This window comes from Pteropus medius, unplaced genomic scaffold (genome assembly GCF_902729225.1).
Source record: "Pteropus medius unplaced genomic scaffold, Ma_sr-lr_union100, whole genome shotgun sequence".
Lineage (NCBI taxonomy): Eukaryota > Metazoa > Chordata > Mammalia > Chiroptera > Pteropodidae > Pteropus > Pteropus medius.
This window is the reverse complement of record NW_024354500.1, coordinates 28,590,329-28,613,802: the sequence shown is the minus strand read 5'-3', so window position 1 is coordinate 28,613,802 and position 23,474 is coordinate 28,590,329. Positions and strand designations below refer to the sequence as shown.

The 23,474-nt window shown below is 35.2% G+C and overlaps 1 protein-coding gene across 22 annotated transcripts in view; it reads right to left on the bottom strand.

Moving 5' to 3' along the window:
* DST (dystonin) overlaps window positions 1-23,474 on the bottom strand; it is a 404,042-nt gene that overhangs the window by 151,143 nt on the left and 229,425 nt on the right. For 19 of the 22 annotated variants that reach the window (XM_039853102.1, XM_039853089.1, XM_039853093.1 and 16 more), the window contains 20 exons: window positions 17,642-17,754; window positions 17,440-17,546; window positions 15,153-15,272; window positions 12,970-13,065; window positions 12,719-12,846; window positions 9,517-9,610; window positions 9,051-9,205; window positions 7,721-8,180; window positions 7,509-7,637; window positions 7,276-7,353; window positions 7,037-7,198; window positions 6,843-6,947; window positions 4,410-4,505; window positions 3,705-3,830; window positions 2,919-3,071; window positions 2,577-2,731; window positions 2,242-2,368; window positions 1,575-1,758; window positions 528-685; window positions 124-302 (listed from right to left, as the gene is read on the bottom strand). In XM_039853102.1, coding sequence (XP_039709036.1) covers window positions 124-302; window positions 528-685; window positions 1,575-1,758; window positions 2,242-2,368; window positions 2,577-2,731; window positions 2,919-3,071; window positions 3,705-3,830; window positions 4,410-4,505; window positions 6,843-6,947; window positions 7,037-7,198; window positions 7,276-7,353; window positions 7,509-7,637; window positions 7,721-8,180; window positions 9,051-9,205; window positions 9,517-9,610; window positions 12,719-12,846; window positions 12,970-13,065; window positions 15,153-15,272; window positions 17,440-17,546; window positions 17,642-17,754 — 2,925 coding nt within the window. Of the gene's footprint in view, window positions 1-123; window positions 303-527; window positions 686-1,574; window positions 1,759-2,241; window positions 2,369-2,576; window positions 2,732-2,918; window positions 3,072-3,704; window positions 3,831-4,409; window positions 4,506-6,842; window positions 6,948-7,036; window positions 7,199-7,275; window positions 7,354-7,508; window positions 7,638-7,720; window positions 8,181-9,050; window positions 9,206-9,516; window positions 9,611-9,727; window positions 10,170-12,718; window positions 12,847-12,969; window positions 13,066-15,152; window positions 15,273-17,439; window positions 17,547-17,641; window positions 17,755-23,474 lie in introns of those variants that run through there. The other 3 variants (XM_039853099.1, XM_039853107.1, XM_039853108.1) reach the window with 3 other exon arrangements.

The window sequence follows — 23,474 nt, the reverse complement described above, 5'->3', positions numbered from 1 at the left end:
TATTAAGAAAAAAATAAAAGTGAAAACTTATATTCATAAAAATGAGTATTTTAAATTAACAGCATATATAAAAAATATGGCAGTTGTATGAAGCAAATTCATACTAAGACAGTGGTTACATACTTATCTATGTAAGTGGAAGACATAGAATAGACTTGGTTCATGTTCTGAATGACCATGCTGAGCTCAGATCGCAAAGTCGGAACTGATGGAGAGGTTGCTGCTTGACTAAAAAATTCTTCGCATTTATTTGTGATTGTTCCCAAGTCATCTTTAAGACGCTCCAGCTCTTTCTTTAGTTTCTACAAAACAGAGAACAAACATAGGTATTAGGTTTTTACTTTGGATGGGGCATCTTTCTTAAAACAGTTTTAAAACATGCATTTTACCATTATGATCACTGACCAGACCTCACAAAGTGGCGACTGCGCAAGGTTGAGCATATAAGAAGTCACAGGAGTTGACAGTCATTAAGGCAGTAATTTATCCTAAGTTAATTTTTGCCCCATCATATTTATAAATCTCACCTCCTGCTCTGTGATTCTGAACACACTTTCATGCAAATCGTCTCTTTCCAGTGGAGTTCGGATCTGTCTAATCAACCGATCTTCACAGCTCTCTAATCGGAGTCTAATGTTTCTAACTTCAGAGATGTAGAGATTATAAACTGATTCCTCCTGCTCCTCTGTGAAAGTAAATATAATGTTTAGAAAACACCTTGTTGTCCATCTTTTGGATGCTCTTGTTCATGTTTTAATATTGCAGTTTTACCACTACTAGGACATAGCAAGTCAGACTAACAATACTAGTTATCATCATCACAAACCAACCCTAAGGTTATAAACCTTAAAATAGTGACCTTACAATTTACAAAAGGTTAATAAAATTTCCCTAATGCTATTTGAAATACCAATTTCTAATTTATTATGTCCAGGAAAGTAATATATTGATCTTTTATGTTCACAAAAATAAGTTGTATTAGCTGCAGATCAATTATAAAATATAAATTAAAATCCTTAGAAATGAAAGGTAGATAAAAATGTGTTAATGTTTAAAAAAATTTTAAACAGAATATTGCTAATATAGTTTTTGTCTAAGTAATATCTAAAAAGTTTGAAATAAAATTTATTTTTAATGAAAGTTAACTAGACAAAATCTTTTCCTTTAACCCTTATATAAAGGGCAAATCTCTGCACCTTCTTCTCAGTTTTGCTGTGACTCTAAAACTTCTCTGAAAAATAAGGTCTTTTTAAAAAAATTCATGTTTGGTAAATGAAAAAATAACGATTCTGAACATTATTGCAAAATAGTGAAAATGTTGACAAGTAGATGCATTAAGAATTCATCATTTGTCATACTATTTGGCTGGCATCTTTTTATAAATTTATCATTTAGAAATAAATGAATCCCTTCTTGCATCTTCCTACCTTAAAATGTCTTTAACATTCCAGCAATTCTGTCTACCTATAACAGGGTGAATGACATAACATACCCAAGGCTGAAATTCCCATTAAGAGCAGAAAGTAGCCTGGACTAAATTATAGGGTAGGGAGACAAGGGTTCCCATGCTTTACCTCTTTCTGCAGATTTAAGAAGTTCTTGATAATACTGCTTACACACATTAACCTCCTTTTCCAGTTGTGTTATATCTGAGCCTGAAAATATTTGGGATTCCTGGCTATCTTCCAGAAAATCTTCAAAACGAGACTGTAGATTACTTAGAACTTGCTGATGTTCACCAGGTAACATTGTCTTTATCTAAAGAAAACAAATGATCCACATAATTAAGTGATTATCACACTAAGAGTTAAATGTAAATGGGACAGGTCTAAAGCTAGAGTCTCAGGGTATATGCCATTTCACATTAACAGTCATTAATAGAAGAACCATATGGAATTAAATTCTTCTTCATTAACAATTTAAGGTTTTAAAAAACGAGGAAAAACAAGACTATAAAATTTAATAAGTGAAATTAAACTGTACCCATCTATAGAAGTCTAAACACTATATTTTATCTCTCTATCAAAATGTAAGAAATGAATATGTGATCTCCAGATTCCCCAATTCTTAGAAAGTGCCTGGTATATAGCAGGTATGTAACGAATAGTCATTGAAGGAGTGCCTGTTAGCATGGATCTTTTGGGCTCTATCCTATTCTATAGCAAAGAGAAACTCCACCCCTCGTGACAAGATGCCCCACATTTTTGGAGAGATTAGGTTGATGTATAGATTTATACTTACCGAAGCCACATTGCTTGCTCGAATTCTATCAATTTCATTGATGAGATAATGCCAGGATACTACACTCTTCATGTTTATGTGAGTCTCATGCCAAAGAGTTAGGACATTCTGATACTGTTGCTCAATTCTGAAATATGTGTAAGAAAACACAGATTAAGCCTTTTCACTCCCTCTGAAAACATGTTACAATTTTTCTTTTTGTTCGTGAAATACCCCATGTTTACTAGCTCAAAATCCTTCTGATCTTGTGGGCCTTGACAAAGTATTGATTATTTCTTTAACCTTCAGAGGGCTTCCAAAACCAGCTCTCTGTTTTTCAGCTATTGTGTACAAACCTGTTTGCAAAGTCAACTGCTTCTTTGTTTGGTGGAGGAACAGTAAAGCACACGGAGGGGACCATTGCCTCATTTCCAGTAGGGCTAATGACCTTCCATTTAGCACGATGAGAATTGTTTGCCAAAACACATTCGTCGTCTTTGTAAATGGTTATCTGGTTTTAAATGAAGAAAAGAATAATCAAATGAAGTCACTGTTGACTAATCTTTTTTACATACCCAACCTTAGGATTTTTTTTTGTTTTTTTGAGGTGGAAAACTTTACTAGTAAGTAATATGACCTCATTTTAAAAATATATAAATAATGCCAGAATATGGTCTGTTTCTGGGAGTTACAAGTACCTCAATTTGTCTGTAGTCACAGATGGCTTTGATCGGAATAGAAGTTTTGAGTACACAGTCAGGATTCCTTGGCTTCAACTGAATTATTGTTTTTGCTCTCCCCATCAGGCTTGCCACTGTGCTTTTATACTGCAAAAGTTCTTCTTTCTCTTCCTAAGTAATAAATAAGATGGGTTTTAAATGGTAAAAGATTTGTATTCTCTGTTGTTTTAGGGCTTTACATAAATAAAACTTCATCAAAAAAGTATTTCTGGACCACACTGTCTAAACTTCCAATCCCTCCCCATCCTGCCTTGAATCTCTCTTCCATTGTTTTTCTTTGATTGTTTTTTCCTCTTTAGCCTTTACCACTATCTAACATACACATATATGCTACTTATTTATCATGTTTATGTCTACTCCCCTCTCTAGCACATAAGCACCACAAGTGGAGATGCTTGTCTGTTTTGTTCACTGTTCTATCTCTAGCACCTAAAACTGTGCCTAGGATATAGACAGTACTTAACAAGTATTTGTGAATGAATGACCACACACACATGCACACGTGCACAGACAGAACATTGTTAAAATATTTTAAAATATCAAGGCTATCACATAAAAAAATACTTTTTTTTGTATTTGTTACCATAAAATAGTAAAACAATGTTTAAATGCTTGATTGAATGAGGTAGAATGATCAAGAGTATCAATAAAATATAAAGTTCTACACCTATAAAAATTTAATAAAAACTAATCTAGTCCCCACTTTACATAACTAATGAAATTCATAGGTTTTCCTACAAGTACCATTGATTCCTGCACAAGGTCTTCCAGCTTGTGAATGCTGCTTGATCTATCACAGCTGTACTTCCGCTGAATGGCATCTTTCAGATTCCTTAAGTAATCAGTAGCTTCTTTGGCATCATTGAAAAACTAGGGGAAGACAAAAACTGGTAATTAAAGTATATTAAATGCCAGTAAAGCACAAAGTTATGAAGCTCAATTACCAGGGCCCTGTGTATACTCCTCATAAGTGAAAACAGAATAAAATTAAAATAAAACTTTATAGCCATCTCCCTCTTTTAACCAAACAAGAGCTCTTGAATTTGGATAACTGTGAATGAATACTAAGTGTCCAAAGTTTATTACATTCCAAACAATTCTTCAGGGGTGAAATCTGAAGAATAACTTAAAATTTCTGAAGAACAGGGGGAAAAAAAGAGCTCTCTGTAATGACTCTCTGTAATGAAAATATTTCCTTTATAAGAGACACATTTGTAAAATAAAGATTTTCTGACACTTTCAGGGTTCTTTTAAAAGATTTCCTCCTTAACAGAATGTTTCAATGTATCCTATAGGACATACATCCCTTATATCCTACAAACAAAATATTTCAGTTTATTTCCCCTACATGTTACATACATGTATTGCAACAATAAATTACAAGGACATTTTTGTAAATCAGACAAAATCACAATGCCATCTGTTGAAGTTGTGAATCCGTTCACATACCTCAAAATATGCAGTATTCTCCTTTATGTGCTGTTCCACACACTGGCAGAGCTGTAAGATCCAGCTCCACTGTGTCTGCATTGCCGCTCGGTAGGCCTTAAAGATAAAACACAGCTATTGTCACTGCCTGGAGAGTAATGACACACATCTACAACAGTGCTTTTAAAGGATAAAAGACTCTATTTAAATAGATGGTGAGATTATTGAAATGAGATTATTCAGGGTAGTGAAATGTCCCTCTAATCTAAGAGTTATCATTTGCCCAAAGCCTGTCCTAAAAGTTTAAATATAAATTTTTAAATTAGTTCAGTTCATTTCTTTTAAATTTTAAATTTTTGATTTTTTTCTTAAAATGTATGGGAAACGCTAACTCTGGCTATTTTGACATAAAAAAATATTTAACATTCGAAATGGATACAAGCTAACCTTTTCCCACCAACCCTTTCTCTAACTTTGTGGAATCTTGAAATATGCTTTCCTTTATGATACATTCCCTTCATCTTTCTTTTCTCTGGATTTTTATATTACTGGGTTATAAAGTACACCTTTGACACAAAATATATGGTTCTGTAGTTTTCTCTTTGTTTTTGCTCCTAAAACCAGGCCAGAAGCTCTTTGGGGAGAGGGGTTATTTATTTGTTTTTACCAGGAAAATATTTGGGGAGAGTACAGAAGAGTTAATGCAATCCCATATCAATGTAATTCTGGGATTATAATCATTATAATACTAGGACTTTTTATTAAAAACATTTGTTTCCTTGAATTTTTATTTAAGACTTTATTAAAGTGCATCTTTCATGAGGGCAAAAATATTGTAGAAGACAATATTCATTAGGGAAACATGGAACATTTATATTTAAGGTGCAATTCACCGACTTCCAGAAGAGGGAGCTCTAGAAACTTTAATGATTATCATAAGTAACCCTGTCATTCTTCATCTCGAAAAAATTCATTCCTAGTGAGCTATGCTCAGGCAGGCTTTCTGATGGAATGTACGGGGCAGCACTGGAAATCTGGCAACACACCATGATCTTATTATCTGCTCCCTCAAAGCAAGCTACTTTGAGTAAATTGGCTATAAAAGGACATACCGTGCATTGTTAGATTATGAGTTTATTTTACATATAAATATGAAATACTATTATCTACGTGCCCAATAGACACTGAATAGGCCAATGATATCATAAAAATGACTAAGGCTTAATGTTATCCCTCAAGAAACTTTTAATTAGATTAACATTTTTACATAAAAGTAATCAGGTTCACATCTACATTTTCCATTCCCATCAAAATTCTTAACCTGTAATCATATAATCCTAACATATAATATAATCATAATCCTAACAGCTTTCATCTCTTTAAGGAATATTCTATTTTTAGTTTATTATTGTACAACAATATATTCAGACTCTTCCTTATTCTAATTTCCTTTCTCTATTGCTCCTCCTACTCCTATATCTTTAACATTTCTACACAGCATTTCATGAGGATGCAAACCCTTATTTTCATATAAAAGAAGGTCAAATGTAACATTCCCAAAACTTCCTAGTGAGACCTAGAATTTTACTAATCTTTCGTGTCATGATGATTTCAGTGAACAAAGACTATCAGATTCATACCCTCAACTGTCACAGTTTGAGGCACATCACATTTTAAGCACAGCTTCACTTTTTTTCCCTTTGCCAATATACCACATCTCTCCATATCTGATGCTCCTCACTTAAACCCCAATCCCCGCCACCTTCACATTTAGAAAGTACTAACCCTAACTAGTATATATCAGGCCTAAAAGTTAAATACGATGCTGCCACTGCCACTGCATGGACAACCTGATAAACTCCACATCAATTTTCCACTTCTGGATTTGAAACGTGCACTCAATACCATGACTCCTTGCCAGTATGGAATTTCAATACACCTCACAAAACCAGATCATAGATAAAATTATTAAATGAAAGAATAGTGACTAACACTTCTTGGTACATACTATGTACCAAGACCTATACTAGGTAGTAAGAGTACATTATTGTTCTCATTCTCACCACACTCTATGGGTTAGAGGCAATTTTCCCCTTTTTAGGTAAGTGAATGAGGCCTGGAAAGGATACGTCACTTGTGCAATGTCACGCAATCATGACGGAGAAAATAAAACATAGAAGCTTGTAAAGTCAAAGTCTTTTATATTTACTGCGATGTATCTCTTCGGTCACAGGGGTTACAAAGGTACATTTATTTTAAGCGATGGGTGGGTGACACACTTAGAGCAAGAGAACTGAAGACAAATCATATGATTTGTCAAGAATATTATTTTTGAGCCAAGTTGTAATAAAAACTTGATAGTTTGCATTTTTCAATTTATCAGCAATGAAAGAATCTGAAGGGAAATAACCAAATGACAGTTTTCAATCATGACTATTATACTTCCTGATTTACCTCAATAGTTAATCGGGCTGGGTGATTTTCCAGAAGTAGCTGCTCTGCTATCTCCTGAACTGATTTAATATTTTCTTCCTTTTGCTCGAGTTCTCTCATTAATTCCTAAATTAAGAAAAAATTCAGAAATGTCTTAGATAAAGATCTAAATCTGAAATGCAACTTTCATATTCAATTACAAAAGTTGTACTTACAGCATGGTAATCTTTTTTCCGAGGTATGTTGGTATTTCTTTCACTCCAGTCATAAGCAACTTCCTCTTCTTCTTTTTCATTCAACCAAATAAGTTCATTAGTTGCACGAGTTACAAAATTATGGAGTGTATCAAGGTGCCGTTCCTGATTTCTGGATGTATTCTTTATAAGAAAAATCACTGTAAGAATCATGTCTTTGCCAAATAGAGATGAGAGAAACAACATTTTAAACAACTTACCAAAAGTTTTGCATACTGATTCTCTAATCTGTGCAATTTTTCTGTGTAAGTTAATTTAAGAGGTGCCGTCATTTGGATCTATAATATGGTATAAAAAGACATCAAGGTTAGGAATCTTAGAGAATTTTGACTCATACTCAGTGTATCTATTATCTTGTCACAAGGTCTTTAGATAAAGAGCAAAACATCAGGAAATTCAAATGAAATATATATAAAACTTTAAATTGATATACCTCACTGATTTTAGCTTCTTTAAGGCTAGGTTCAAATTCTTCAATAGCTCGGTGAACATTTTTATGATTTTCTAAATGGCTTTCAACACTTGGTAAATCTGATCCCCATTCAGTGCGGTCCAGTTGCACCTTTAAACAGAAAATACTAGGTTTAAAACTAAAACTGAGAGCAATAAAGACTGAAATTTTCAGATAAAGTAAACACTTTTTACCTGCATTTCATCAACCCAATTCAAAAGATCCTGAACAAATTTCATGTTGATTTCCTCTTCTGTTAAATTCTGATCCAGCAAAGATGACTTTAGAAGGGGCTTTCGGATCTGCATCAACTTCAGGGTTTGCAACGAATTTGCCTCTACTTCTGAACTAAAATTTGGAACTAGTCCTGGGAAACCAGGTGTATAAGCTGGTGTGAGAGATGGAGTCAGGCGGGAAGTCAGACCTGATGACAGGCCTGATGTCACACTAGAAGGGGTCAGGGAAGGCGTTAAACTCTGGGTCAGCCCTGAGTTCAGACTTGGGTTTAAGGTCTGTGCAAATCCTGAGTTTAAACTTTGAGTAATTCCTGATATCATGAGCTTTGTCTGTTCTGTCGTCAGCATGCGTCCTTTGCTGTACACTGAGGAACATTCATTCCTTAAGGCCATAATTTCATCGCGCAGTTTTGCAACTCTGAAAAGAAAATCAAAAGGCATAAACTATAACAGACGTTTTTCATAAAGAGTGAGCTCTAATGTAAACCATGGATTTTAGTTAACAATAATGTTTCAATATTGGCTCATCAATTATAACAAGTGTATCACCCTAATGCGAGATGTTAATAAGGGAAGGGGATTAAGGAGGCATACGGGAACTCTCTGTACTTTCCACTCAATTTCCCTGCTAAATCTAAACTACTAAATAAAGTCTATTTTTTAAAAAGTCATTGTAATCATATTGAGAAAAGTTTACACCCTTTTTTTTTTCACTGACTTATACTATGAGCACTTTCATTATCACATAGACTTTATAACTACCATTTATAAGAAACATAATTACTACACTATATTGTGATCATTCTCCTATTATTTGACATTTAGAGTATTTCCAAATTTTTATTATAAAACATTTCTCACGTGAACAGAGCCTTTTTATCTATATTTACTTATATATTTTATTTTTAGAATTACTATAGATTTCTTAAAGGTGGAATAACTGGATCAGGACATCATTTACCATTTTTGCTTCATACACACACACACACACACATACACATATATTTATGTATGTATGTGTACATATATATATATATGTATGTATATATAGTATACAAGCTAAAAAGTTCCGTCTCTACTCCCAAACCTACTTCCCAAAGATATATTTTTATCCACATATATTTTTTTCCAATATTTTGTTATAAAACATTTTCATAATAGGATAAGAGAAAACTGAAAAAATATTTTTCATATACATTCATAAAATTGCCATACTCTACATTCCTATCATGAATGCCCACAAAACAGTTATACAAAAGAACAAAGTATGAATAAATAGCACTCTTACCTCTGTACCAACTGATCTGCCTGGTAATATTTTCCATCGATAAGAATCTGTACATCAATTACATGCTGGCGTAAAAGGTTCTCACATTCAAGTATATACCCGGCAATTTCTGCTTCATTCTGAAACTGGACTCCTGATTCTAATCTTTTAGAATCCTGTGTTAAAAAAAAAAGTCAATATTAATTTTGTGAAGCCACGTTTCAAAACTAGTCTCAAATGTAAAACTCGAATTATTGTAACAGAAGCCTACTTAGGTTTTCTCTATTTTCCCTTGTGGTTCAAAAACATGCTTTGCTTTTGCTCACTGTCCCTCAACAGAGCAAATAGTGCTCATAATCTTCAACTAACTTTAAGTTTCAGTTGACAAAAATACCCAGAATTGACCAAATGTTATGCAAAAGTTTTAGTTTATCCAAAAGCACAGAGCCCTCTACCACAATCCCAACAGCTCCTAAAATTAACTTACGGACTGGAGAGCCTTTCGGGCAAGTATCAGTTTGTCTTCACAGATGACACTGTCCCTCTGGACTCGGCTGGCAATCTGCTGCAACATTTCCAGCCTGAAAGAAGGAACAAAATAAAACGAAGCCTTTTCCTCGGAAGTCGCAGAGTTCACAATCACTGAAAAGTGCTGTCCACCAAAAGTAAAACAAAATCCCGCACCAAGGATTCAATACCTGTATCCATCAAAGGATTCATTGCCGAAGCTAATGCAGGAGTTGATCAGTGTTGGACCACAGTTAACAGAGAGAAAATTTTCGTTTGAATCAAGACTGGTTCGAGTGCTAGTAGTGTTACTAAACACAGAATCACTGCTATGGTAACTGTAACTACTACTGTGCATTTTTATTCCTGAAAAGTTGTTCTTTCTTGGCCATTAGAAGTAGACTAAAAAGTAGAAGGTCTGCAAAGACCTGTACTTCTAACGGTGAAAAGTGGCAGCTGAATGTTACAGATTTACTGGCTCCTTAAATATGTTGCAACATGCATATTCAACACACAGCAAATAACATGCTGATAACTATTCAAAAGAATCTTGCCTAAAGCCATGGGTTTGCTAGCTGAGGTTTACCTTTTGTAGCTTGCATTAAAATTCTACAAGAATAGACAAGGCAGGCTGATCAGGGCGTCACTGAAAAAGACTGCCCAAATATTTTCGCCAAGAGTCATCCAAATGTAACCACTTAAAAAAACAACTCAGATGCCTCACTGAAGCCCAAGTACAATTAGTAAAAGTTGTTCTGCAATAGCAATCATCAGCTAAAAGAACACAAATAGTCAATTATAGCCTGATTTTTGTAAAGGGCCAGGTCTGCACTGAATAACACAAGGCTAAAAGCTGGCACTTATAAGCACATATAAACAAATGAGTTTGATGAGAAATAACATATATTCCCATTTTAACTACCATGTCATTAGTTTATTAGGTTAAATTAATTAGAAAATAATCCATTTACCCTTCTTAATAGGATGGTTCTCAGGAATATTACTTCCAATCTTCCTATATAGTCACTTTATATTTTTAAAAACCAATGTGCTTAGTAGAATATCGATGCAATGTTTGCAAATTTACCTGTGCTTGTTTGTTCTCTAGGCTATTACCTGACATAAGAACTTCTTGTTTGTCTTTTACACACTCCCATGCACATAGGTATTGCTTGTGATGTATAGTTAGTGACAAAATACTTGTTACATCAAGAAAACTGAAGGCGTTTATCCAAACAAGCTCTTAAATATTTTCCTACCCCCAACACTACAAAGCCAAACTGCTGCTTCTCCAATCTGAAGGTTGATATTTTCTTTTCAGAAGGCAAGAAAGGAGAAACTTGAGAGTGCCATATCACAGTCAGCACACAGAAAATTTCAAAGTAATAACAGATGCACCTAACATTTATTAAGCAATTATGTGCCAGTAAATTAATTAATCATTTTATATATATTACCTCATCTCATACTCATAACCACCAAATGTGGTAGATACTATTACCTCCTCTTTACAAATGAGGAAACTGAGGCTTAAAGAGGTTAATAAACTTGTCTAAAATGACATGGCTTGCAAGCTGAGCTAATAATTTAATCCAGGATTGACTGATTCTTGGACCTTGAACTCTTAACACTACATTCTTTTATTAACATATATTAAAATCCAGCTAGTATTCTAATGTCTAAAAATCTACTCCATACCCTTTCTCTGGCATACTCTCCATTACTTCAGATGCTTAGCTTAATATCTCATTTTAATCACCCACAATTGCCTCTCCCATAAAAGGTCCATCTCATGTACTTCAACTTTATTTTGGTTGCAATGATCCAGTTATGTAAATATAATATTCTTTAACAAGAGTGTAATCAGTAATTTAATAAAGGATCGACAAGTTAGACTTACTCTCATTTCACCAACATATATATGATTTCCTATTTTGACAGTGTTGACGTCACATTTGGGGTACAAAGAACATAAGTATACTGAGTGCCTCTATGCATGCCGGCCACTGTGTTATAAACACTGACTACACGAGGGATGGCAAAAACAAGAGTGTCTCCACATTCTTGGAGCTCATAACTGTGGAACAGGTAACCCTCAATCAAACGATTACAGAAATAAACACAAAATTACAACCGAGATAAGTGTTACGAAGGCACAATACGTGTAAATAGAAGAGTTATGACCAAGACATCTGAACTAGCCTGGGAGACCAGGGAACATTTCTCAAGAAGGTAACACTGGAGCCCAATTCTGGAATGATTAGGAGTAAAGAGAGAGTGGAGAAGAAAACAGACTTCCCTGCCAAAGGAACAGACAGCTGCCAAGATCCCAAATATGGAGGGTGGGACCTTGGCACATGAGAGCTCCTGAGAGACAGATGTGAATGCACTACAGATAGCAAGGAGGGTATAGTGTGAGACAGGCCTGAGAGGTATGCCTGACCAGAAAGGCCTTACGCTGTAAGGCCCAGCCCCTATGCAGCTCAGAGCTAATGAGGAACAGAGATCACAATTCCCATGTACTACAGGTTAAGGCTGTGAGGTAAGGACTATAATGAAGACAAATCCATCCAACAAACGTCTCCTGAGGCACCTTCCCAGGCAACCAGGTGTAGTGGAAGAGAGAGGAAGATAAAGAATCAATGATGATTTCATGGAAAAAATGCATTTGTAGAAGTTCCCAAAAAGAGAATTTGAACCGACATTTACTGTTTTCTAGAAGCCACCTCACTGCCCTTTAAACAGAGGCAGTGAGGACACTTGTTTCCATTGCCCCATGGAAAGACAGCCATAACCAAAATATAAAAAACAAAATATGTTAATTATTGACCTACGAGCTTCCAGATTCAGGCTCTGGTGTTTTGAAAGCCAGTCTGAGAAATTCTCATGGGTAATTTTGATAGGCTTTAAAACTGTAACCACCTTCTGAGTTATACACTAACTCAGCCTATCAGGTCCTTTTAAACCTTTCTACACGGATTTACTTCTCAAATCTCTCGGAAGAGTTTCTAGATTAAAAAATGGAGGATCAGAAAGACTAAGTGACTTATCCAAAGTCACACAGCCAAGGAAATAGAAAAGGTAAATGCTGGTACGAATTCTAAAATTCAAGTTCTTTCCATGAAAACAAAGAGACCACCCCTCCCCACCTGATATCAATGGCAGAAATAAGTCCAGCTTACCTTTCTACTTCTGGACGAAGTGCCTTTTCCCTCTCAAGCATGGCAATAATGAGTTTCCCCCACTCTTTTTCTATATCATTTGGATGATAACCCTGAAGGAGTTTGATGCGTCCAAATTCTATCCAAATCTTGAGAAAAAAAAAATGTAATGTAATGTAAAGCAAAGATGTAAAAACAAACAGACAAATAAATACATAAATAAATAAATAACAAAGATTATACTTGACAATACAAAGGAAATTTCTGCTTACCTCTAATAATTTATATAGGCGTTTAATTTTTGATTTTTCTGTCTCCTTTGGTGGAATTTCTGTTTCTTTAAACTGTAAATACTGATTATAAAGTGCCTAAAATAAAAGAATAAATAAATGAAGACTCAAACTTCAAAGACCTGTTTTCATTATAGCATAATGTTACTACTTCGAAAGCTATTTACTATGTCATATGCATTCAGCAGAATTCCTTTACAAAACTGACACTCAAGGACTATACCAATTACCAGCTTAATTGGTGACCTGGTTATATAAGATTTGATGAGGATGTAACTATTGATGTTAGCCATGATGCAACATGTGCCACAATGGATAGTAATAAAGCATGGCAGTGTTTATTACAGTTTTATTAAAAATCTCTCATCAAACAAACAAAAAAACATATCCTTTAAAAGATATATTTTCCAACTGTGGCACATTAGCTTTTGGAAAAATAATCTGATGCAAGTCTCATTAAAGGTAGTGGGGGGACCCCGTTCTTATCATATCACGGCTCTAGCTTTGAAAATAGTATTTTTATCAGATAGGGCTAAAATTTGGCCAAGTTAAAATCTGGCCACTGGCCAAGTTAAACAGATCTCTTAGTAAACAAAGATAGATGCTATTGGTTGCTGCTATTATTATAGATGTTCGAACCGTATAATTAAATTATTATCTAGTTTGCAGATACTAATTTGAAATCTCTTACATGTAATTTATTTATATTTATTAAAAAAGACCTTCATAAAAATTATGTAGATAAAACATCTCTACATTTAATAAGTGTTTACTAATTATTTCATCCTGATTCACGCTGGTTTTTTTTTTTTTTAAGTTCCTTTAAATCTTCAGAGAGACACATTTCTGAAGGATTCAGAATTGAATGTTCTGTTGGCTATTCCCTACATATATTTCCTTTCCTGTATTAAATCCTAACATAGACACCAGCAAGTAATCTGGTGTCTCACTCAACTTTCACTCAATCTTCTTCCAAAACTTTAAGATTTTGCATCAATCAAAAGCCAGTAGAAATTTAACTAAGTGTCTGGACAATAAGAATCCATTTGAAAATAATTCGAACTTGAAATCTGAAAACTGTTTTGAACACAAAACAATGTTTTTTTGATCATCCATCAGTAAATAAGCACAGAATGCCAATATGTGCTAAATAATGTTGTGGTAGCTGTGGTGACAGAAGGGGGTCCTTTCTTGCCCTGGAAAGGTTTACGTTCACATAGACTTCATAGAAACAACTTTAGAACACTTAAAAAGCATCGTATCAACACATGTCAAGTAACTTCGTGTCAAGGACAAACTCCTTGTGATATGTGAATCAAGAGCGGTTCCACAGATGTTCTGTGCAGATTCATTAACACAATGAGTAACTATAACATGGCCCACCCGGGTTATCCAGTTTTTGTGGCTGCAGTTTGATCATGGAAACAAAGTGTATAATTCAAGGAATCAGACTTTGTTGTTAATAATCACATTATCGATATCTTGAAAAAAAAGTGGCCTATTTTGCTATTATAAATCATAATATACAAAATATGACAACTAATTCATTGATTAAGTTTATATATGTATGTCTTATATAAAATAAATATAATTCTATAATGTCTTTGCCTAATCTTGCAAAGAGTTAGATCTGTTTTTAGGTAGTAGCAAATGTTTTACTAAACCATGAATTCATTTATACTGGAAGTCAGGTATGGATTTTCAAATTCATATTAAACTACAGTATGTACCTATTGCTATACGAAAGAAGGCTCTGAGCAGTTTTTAACAGGATTCGACCACAGCACACTCCCAACCACTGTCATACTCGTGCAAGCTTCCCAGAGTCCTTTCTACCCCAGGCATCTGGTGGGCTCCAAGCGTTTCCCACACACCAAAAACAATGTGGCAACGTCACTTCCAGAAACTCTGTCAAACCTTAAAACACAATTCGAAGCTAAGGGACTATACATTTCTTTAAGATATCGTTGCTATTACATTTTAATTACTGATGTTTACTTCTATTTTCTCTGTATGATCAGGAAACGAGGCCATTTTTTAAAATGTCTACTTATTAGTGGCTTGCTAAGGGTAATTTTTCTTCAGCTTCTAAAATAACGGAACTATTACAGCATTATTTAAAAGTTTATTAATCAAGTCAGTCCCCCTTCTGTAATGATGCTGACCTTTAGTTCTACAGGATTATTAGGAAATGTTCTCTCAGACATTGTGGTCAGATGGTGTCTAATCCACTGGATGAGGTAGTTCACCATATTCTGGTATTCAATCCATTTGACTTCTACATCCTAGAACAATAAAATGAAAGAAAGTTCCATGTCTGTAGATAACAATATTCATATCTAACACAATTTAGTCAGAAGTCATTCTGTGAATCTGCATGTCTTTAAGCCTGACCCAGATAACCAGCTAAATGTCATCTTACTTTCCACCCAGTCCCAATCCTTTCCACATAAACAGCTTTAAAAGTATGCTATCAACATTTGACCACTAAGCCTAGCCTAATGAGTGCCAATTCTGATCCAGAGACAGCAGCTGCCTGCAGCACTGTGTTGAGAAGGGTTCTGAGGCAGCATCCAAGTACAGCAGGAAAAACTGCCACAATGAACTTGCCAGGTGCTCAAGAAAGGGCAATAATAGCTTGCATAAGCCAAGTTAGTTGCCACTCTGACAACTTCATTAGATCTAAGTCCACTGCATATATAAAAATCAAAAGAGCTATACAATACAAAATAAACTAGATAAGAATAAAAACTACAGGAAATGTATATGGTGTGATTATTCAAGTATCCATTTAGCAAACTTTTTAAAAATGGAGGAAAATGAAAGGTTGTCAACTGCTATATTCAATTAAGTATTTGATGAGTGTGTATTATGTTCAAAGCATCGTGCTAAGTGTTGTAATAAAAATATAATGCTTGAAGACATAATACCTATCATCAAAAAGTTACTGTCTAGATAGGGAGGCAAGAGAGATTCATAATATGAACAGTTGAGCAAAATGAAAAGCAGTATTTAATTAAGTGTTGAAATAACTTAAACAGGTAGCACATGCTAGGAGTTGAAATAAAAATCAGGTAAGCATAAATGTGCCTGAAACAGTCACTAAAGGCTTTTGGGAGCAGTAGTCCCAGAGCAGCTTTGCAACACCCTGTGAGTAATTATCGGTAAAGGGCAGAGAGGAATGGATGAAAGACAGGGGAGTCCCAAGTGAGTCAGGACTCTGAAACAGAAATGCCCTGGCTACCAGCAAACAGTTCTTGCCGAGATGTTATAGCAGAAAATGTAGGCAAGCGGAATTAACATATGCAGAATTTAGAATGTCAGAATATCTAGACTGGATTTAATCTTGCAAAGTTATATGTCACCACTGAAAGTTTTCAAGCGGATTTGGCAACAGTGTGCAGAGTTGATGGGAAGAGAAAAACAATGGGAGATGGAAAACTGTAAGAAAGCTATTATCCTGCTTCTAGAGTGAAGGGATGAATCAGGAATGGGGTAGAGGTAGTGAGACGAGAAAGCAAGGAATGGCCACAGGAAACATTCTCAAGTGACATTCAACACTGAGTCACTGGAGAATGGCACTGAGTCAGAGGAGAGGACGGGCGTGGGAGCAGACTCCTCAGGGATCAGAAGGGTAGAACGGGACCTTTGCAGGAGAGAACAAGAGGGAGAGAATGGAAGTAAGCCTAGAAACGACAGCATACTGAGGTGAAGGAAGAGGCCAGAACAGAAAGTTCACCAAGATGAGTGCCTAAATCTTCAAAGTAAATTTTTTAAAAACTATCTGCAAGGAGGAGAGGAGAAGCCCAGGATGAGGGGATCATCCCCAAACGCAAAACGTACAGGGTTTCCTGTCTCTTCCAGAAATGCATGAGCACGTGTTAACATGATCACTATGACTGAACTGAATTACATGAGCCTTTGGCAAATGGTGGACTAATAAAGAGTCCAAAGCTATGTGTCAGAGATCTTGCCCTGCTTACAAAGTAGCTATGTCGATTTGGCAAAATAAATAACTTCCTCTGGGTCTCAGCGTTAAATCAGAAAAACAGTACTGAACCAACTTATCTCATGGGATCATATGAGTTAATAAACTTGAAAGTGACTTCAAAAGTGAGATATCCTATACATATACATCAAATAGAGCAGTTGTAAAACAGGAGCAAATTAAAAATGAAAATCTCCAAAATTCAGTGGTTTATAGCTAATATTTACAGAATATATAACTCTGAATAGCTTACTTGATGATACAGAACAAATTTTTCGAGTTATATTTTAACAGTGGAATGATGCCATTAAAATGCATACAATATCAGTTTGTTAAATAGCATATTCACTCAAATTCTATAAAAATATTTGATATTTAAGAACTATAAAAAGCACTATCAAAGAATTCAGTCAGCTAGGCATTACTGAATCAGCAGCTTCCAGTATGGCAAAATCAATACTCACATTTGCACCGATCCCTTCACCACCTTCAGGGACTTTGGGAAATGCATCATAGAGAGATGACACATAAGTTATTACTGATTTTTCATCAGGAGAGGAGACATCAACATCTAAAAGCGGCAATATAAATTATTTCAAAATGCTGACAGATTACTCTTAATTAGATTTTCATGCCAGTGTATACCTAGTCAAGACAACAACTCACCTTCAGGATCCAGAAGTCTTATAACACCGATTTTTTCTGCTACATAAAATGCGTGCTCTAAATTTGCAAGGTTGCTTTGAACAGCAACAGTATTCATGTCTATCAGGTCCGGCCTAGGAAAAACATTCATTGTATTAATTATGTTTTCTCATGTGCCAGTTCAATATCGTATTTACATGTGTATTTATTTATATAGCAACTTTTGCAAATATTAATACTATGCCTTTGTTGAAATACAGAGATTTTCATCAAACATTTAACACTGCTTACTTCTCTCAGAAACTTCTGTGAGGCAAAGGCAAGCACAGCAAGGAAAATATTAAAATTTGAAATACATAACTTTTAGCAAAGTCTACAAATCTGATTCATAATCAGAATCTATATGAATATCTGTCGCATTCAACCTATGCAAGCTCCCTACTCCAACAGCATAGCATGCTTCCAAACCAACTAGCATCCTCTCAATGTTTCTCCCCAAACACAAAAGCTTTTACTCAATTCAATGCCATGACCATGGCACCCTCATGCAGGATGCCCTTTCCTGTCACTGTCATCTTCGAATTTCCTACTCATCCTTGCAAGCAGAGATCAAGCCCCATCTCTTCTGTGGAGCCCTCACTAATCTTCTCAGCTTTCATTTTTCTGTCTCTGTTCCCTGAACTCCTTATACTCCTGGGCCTGTGCCATCAATTTGGCACTTAGAATAATCATATACTTCCTTGCCCTATTAATTCACTCATCTTGTTTCTCCCACTGGTCAACACCAAGACAGCAAGAACCATGTATTAATACACATTTGTATTTTATCATTCTGCTGAGATACATACTACAGGTAAACAGGTTGCTTAGTTAGTAATCTGAATTATAAATAACTAAACACTAGTTTATATCTTCACAAACATGTATGTACACACAGTCTCTCTCTCCCTCTCTCCCTCTTTCTCTCTCTCTTTACTCCACTCCCTCCCTTCCTCCTCCTTCTCTCTCCCTCTCTCTTTCACTCAATCACTCACTCATACCCCAGACTTCATTTCTTTCTAATTTGTGAGATTTTTGAGATACTCTAAACCACATGGATACTTTGAGGCTAGCTCTATCTGAGACAAGAAAAGATTTCTAAAATACTCCTTAAACAGAAAGTGGCAAAATATGGTAGCTATAAACTTAACTCAAGTCCAGAAACCAATCGAGAAACTTTCATTTCAAAAACAAAGCATTAAAAGAATTCAGAAACAAAAGTGAAAACAGTAAAACCTTCAAAAAAAAATGGCATGCACTCCCAAAATCACCATAAGAACCTGTTTGTCAGCTTCTAAGGGAAGGCTCTACATCCTCCACAGGCATTCTGCTTTGCTCAAAATAACCATTTGAGGAACTGCCGAAAGAGTGGGAGGGCTCATAGGCAGTGTGGGACAAATGAAATGTAAATTATTTTGAATATTACTTGGAAGGCTGTTTACATGAGAAATTCTGAAAATATAACATTAATCATAGGAAGGTAAACAGCAATTCGTACTCTTGTTTTTATCTAAGAAAGCAGATCTCCCAAGAAATCTAGTTATAGTTTTACAGTTCTTTAAAGGGTTCGTTACCTTAAATTGTAGCTACCATTACCTACCTCCTTATTTCCCAGAAAATTATTAGGAAATTCTTTCAGGTTTTTTACATGTCACCAATTTGGTCACTGAAAAGTGATCTTACATTTATTAAATGAACAGTAAATCTACTGACAATAGAGGTAAATAACATACCTCTAAAAATGACATTTTTTATTCACACAGAAACATTTTGAAGAATCCGCCAACTTCAATACTACTAAATAGCTGTGTATAACAGTCTATACAAAAACAAATACCTAAAGTTCAAAAAATTATTTTGCTTCCATAAAGTTCACACATTCTGAAGAACTAAATACCAGCCTTTCTGAGTTTGCCAAATTTCCCAACAAGAAAGGGCATGTTGTTATTCGAACCCTTCCATTAGCAAAGAAAGTGAACACTGAGTAATCCAGACAGAATGAATAAAGTCATTGAAGAACAAAGTTTTTGAGTAAGAAAATAAAACATAATACTTCCTTCTGAATGACACAGTCATTTCAGCACAAAAGTAGCTGTATAATACATGAGTTTAGGTACATCATCTCTTTATCATGATATTTAATACTTTAATTAAACAATAACTGAAATGGTTTTCCTCCATTAAAAGGTTGCAGTAGACAAAGAAAATTAAGCAAAAAGTGAAAAAGGAAAAAAAATTATAAAACTACTATGAAAAAGTAATAGAGCCTGAAAGTTTTCAAAATTCTCTCTCTCTCTAGTCATCTCCTGTTTGGTCATTTTCAGTCTTCCATTCTGCTTTTCCATTTGTCTGGAGCATCCAAAATTGGCATGTTCTGTGACCCAATTACCTTCCTTCTTTCTTCATAGTCTTGCTGGGAAAATAGAACCTTCAAAACCTTCAGCTATTTTCCACATAAAGAAGATCTTTATTTTCATTCTTAGGGTCTCATTTCACTGTAACATCTCCTTTCTGTGTAACATCAACAGGAAGTTTCATTCCCATCTGAGGTCTGACTAACCAAAGGCTACACTAGACTGTAAGCATGTAGAAGCAACAACCATGTTCCTACATTCTAGCTTAGACAGCTGTGCATTAACTTCTCTGATTTCCCTAATTTCTGGAAACCTTTCAAAATCATATAATATAATCCTCTGCCACATTAAATAATATATACTAGTCTTTTAAGGAAATTCTAACTCTTACTAGTGTTATTATTCTATAATAATGTAATCTTTTCTGTATGATTCAATCATCATGGCTAGCAATTTTTTAAAACACACATATTTATATGCCACCCTTTTTCTAGAAACGATTGAAAACAGCTTGCAAAAAAAAAGAAAATATAAAAAGATAACATAAAGTTTAAATTAGAAGTATAAAACCAAAGTAAGGTCATAAGTTGAAGTTTAAAGTGAGGTGAAAAAGTACAAACCATTTATATGCATGCTTAGTGCCCCTAATTTGTTCCAAAAATATAGGACAAAAAGGCACAAAAACAAAATCGCTGTTCCATAATACAAAATAATTTTGGATAAAAGTGTTGCTTACCTTTCATACAACTTAAATGAGTATTCTCCCTAGACAAAATAGATATATATACCCACATGTGTACACACACACACACACACACACACACACACACGTATATACACATGTTTCCATATGTGTTTATGTAGATATATACATGTATATGGGTACATGTATATGTAATATAAAGATATCACCACCCACACTGACAGATAACCAAACCAGCAGAACATTAAAATTGCATAAGAAATTTTTTTTAGTATAGATACTCCAAAGTAACTTTCCAGTCCTCAAACACTTTTTATGACTATATTAGCTCATATGAGAATTAGATACAGTTCTGAGAAAAAAATATGGCTGTAGTGAATAATACTGTATTGCATATTTGAAAATTTCTAAGACAGATCTTAAAAGTTCTCATCACAGGAAAATATCAGATAATTATGTTATAAGAAAAACACAAAGCACACACAAACACAAATATGCCTACTGTCTTATGCCTTCAGGAAGAAACAGAGACCCTTTTAATCCTTTTCTAGTGTTGGCTTTTATTGTTTAAATCTAGAGAGAAAGAACACATTTAGGGTTGGGCTAACATTTCCCGTTAGCCCAACTCAGGAATACGTTGCAAAATAATGAAGTCTGGAAAAGAAAGCATTTGGTGACAAATTTTTTTAAACATCAACATCAAAAGCACTTAAACTTTGTGATTTGAGATCTCTGTTCATCTGAAAGGACACTGGCAACAATTCTCTTCCTCAATTAAAAAAAAAAGACAAAATGGAAAGTAGAATAGTGGTTGCTAGGGGCTGAGGAGGGGGGTGGAAATGGACAGTTATTGTTTAATGGATATATGGTCTCAGTTTTGCAAGACAAAAGGGTTCTGGAGATGAATGGTGGTGATAGTTGCACAACAATGTGAATGTACTTAATGTCACTTTACACTTAAAAATGGTTAAGATAATAAATTTTGTTATGTGTATTTTACCACAATTAAAAAAAATTTTTTTTAAAGACAATTTTTACTTATTTGAGTGAAAAGACTACACTGACATGGAAAAAGTTACGAGGATGTGATTCAAGTATCCTGTGATTAAGTCCTAACTTGATCTCTGTTTAACTTGGAACCATCATCCAGAAACCTGTCTTGGTTCCCTCATACGAAAAAAATGAAAATAGAATTACAGAAAAATCAGGAATTTCAAGAATCACCTAGAATTTCAGTTACCCCTAGGTGAGCAATCTGAAATGTGGGGGGCGGAAGGGAGGGCATTTTGGGCTGCTACTGCCATAAGGTTTGAAGAACACAACTGATTTGCCCCAGGTCTCAAGAGAGGAGTCATGTGAACGTGCTTGTGAAACTAAGTATAAAGAGCAATGTACATTGTTTATTAAGAAGTATCTATTGGCATATAAACAGTGTAATGAAAATGTGATCAGAGAAGGCAGAACTTGGTGCTTTGGTATGCTCATTATAAATAATTCTTCCCAGACAACAAACTAGCAACTTCATTCATTTACTTAATATTGAATAAACATCTACCGTGTGTCTGGCCATGAGGTGCTTAGAATATAGGCACTGCATATATAGAGAGCTCAGAACTTCAAAGGGAGCTCAGGAATAAAGAAGAAAACCTGGTGTAAGAAAACCCAGGTAGAGTAAAAAAGCATCCACATGCTCTGTGCTTAGAGAGGGTGTGAGTACAAGGAGAACAGTGCGCGAGTGAGGAGTCGGCACGGTGAGCGATGAGGCTACGTGGACAGCAGGGGCCAAGATGATGCAGGACCGTGAACTTCTTAAGGGACTTTGAACACTTTTACGGGAACTACAGAAAACCATTAAAATGCATTAAGGAGGATCATAAGAGATTAAATGATCAGATCTGAGTTCAGACAGAACTCAGCATTCCCTGAGAATCCAGGTAGGAGACCATGTTGACTTGCAAAAGAATGTGGTAGCAGTGGTGAGAAGTGGGCAGGCCAGGCGATATTTAGAAGGTTAAAGCCACAGGACTTAGATTTATAACATCGGTTATAGTAATGAGGGGTATAGGCACGGATGACCATCAACACAGAGAGAAAAGAGAAAGCTGAACAGGCAACCTTGAAAAACTCCAAACTGATCTTATGAAAGAGGCAAAGAGTACAAAAGGAACTGAGCAGAAGCAGCCCAAGAAACAGGAGGAAAAACCAGGGGGGTGTAGTACCATAAAGCCAAAGGAAAAAAGATTATTTCAAAGAAGCAAAGAACGGTTAAGAGAACCTAATACTGAGGAAATGAGGCCTGAAAAGTGTCCATGGGATTTAGCCACACAGGGCACTCATGACCCTAGAAGAAGTGTTTTGGTGGACTGTGGGGCCAGAAACCAGTTTAGAGTGGGTTGAGGAATGAGCATGAAGTAAAAAAGTAAAAACAGAGGGTACAGACAACTCTTTTTATAAGAGTGGTGTTTAAGGAAAGGAATGATATAAGACAGTAGATGGAAAAAGGCATGGGGCAAAGGGAGAGGGGTTTTTTACTCTTTGTTGTTTTAGTAACAAAGAGGCTTCGGCGAGTTTAAAGTTCAATGAGAAAGATCTGTTGAGAGAGAAAAGTATAATAAAATAAGAAAAAGATTTCTGAAGCAATGACTGAGATGGGATCCAGAAGGAGGGGGACAGGCCTTGGATAGGTAGAGAGAGAACTCCTGTTAACAAGAGCAAAGATGGCTAGGATGGATACAAGGGAGATTTGTAACCTTGGCAA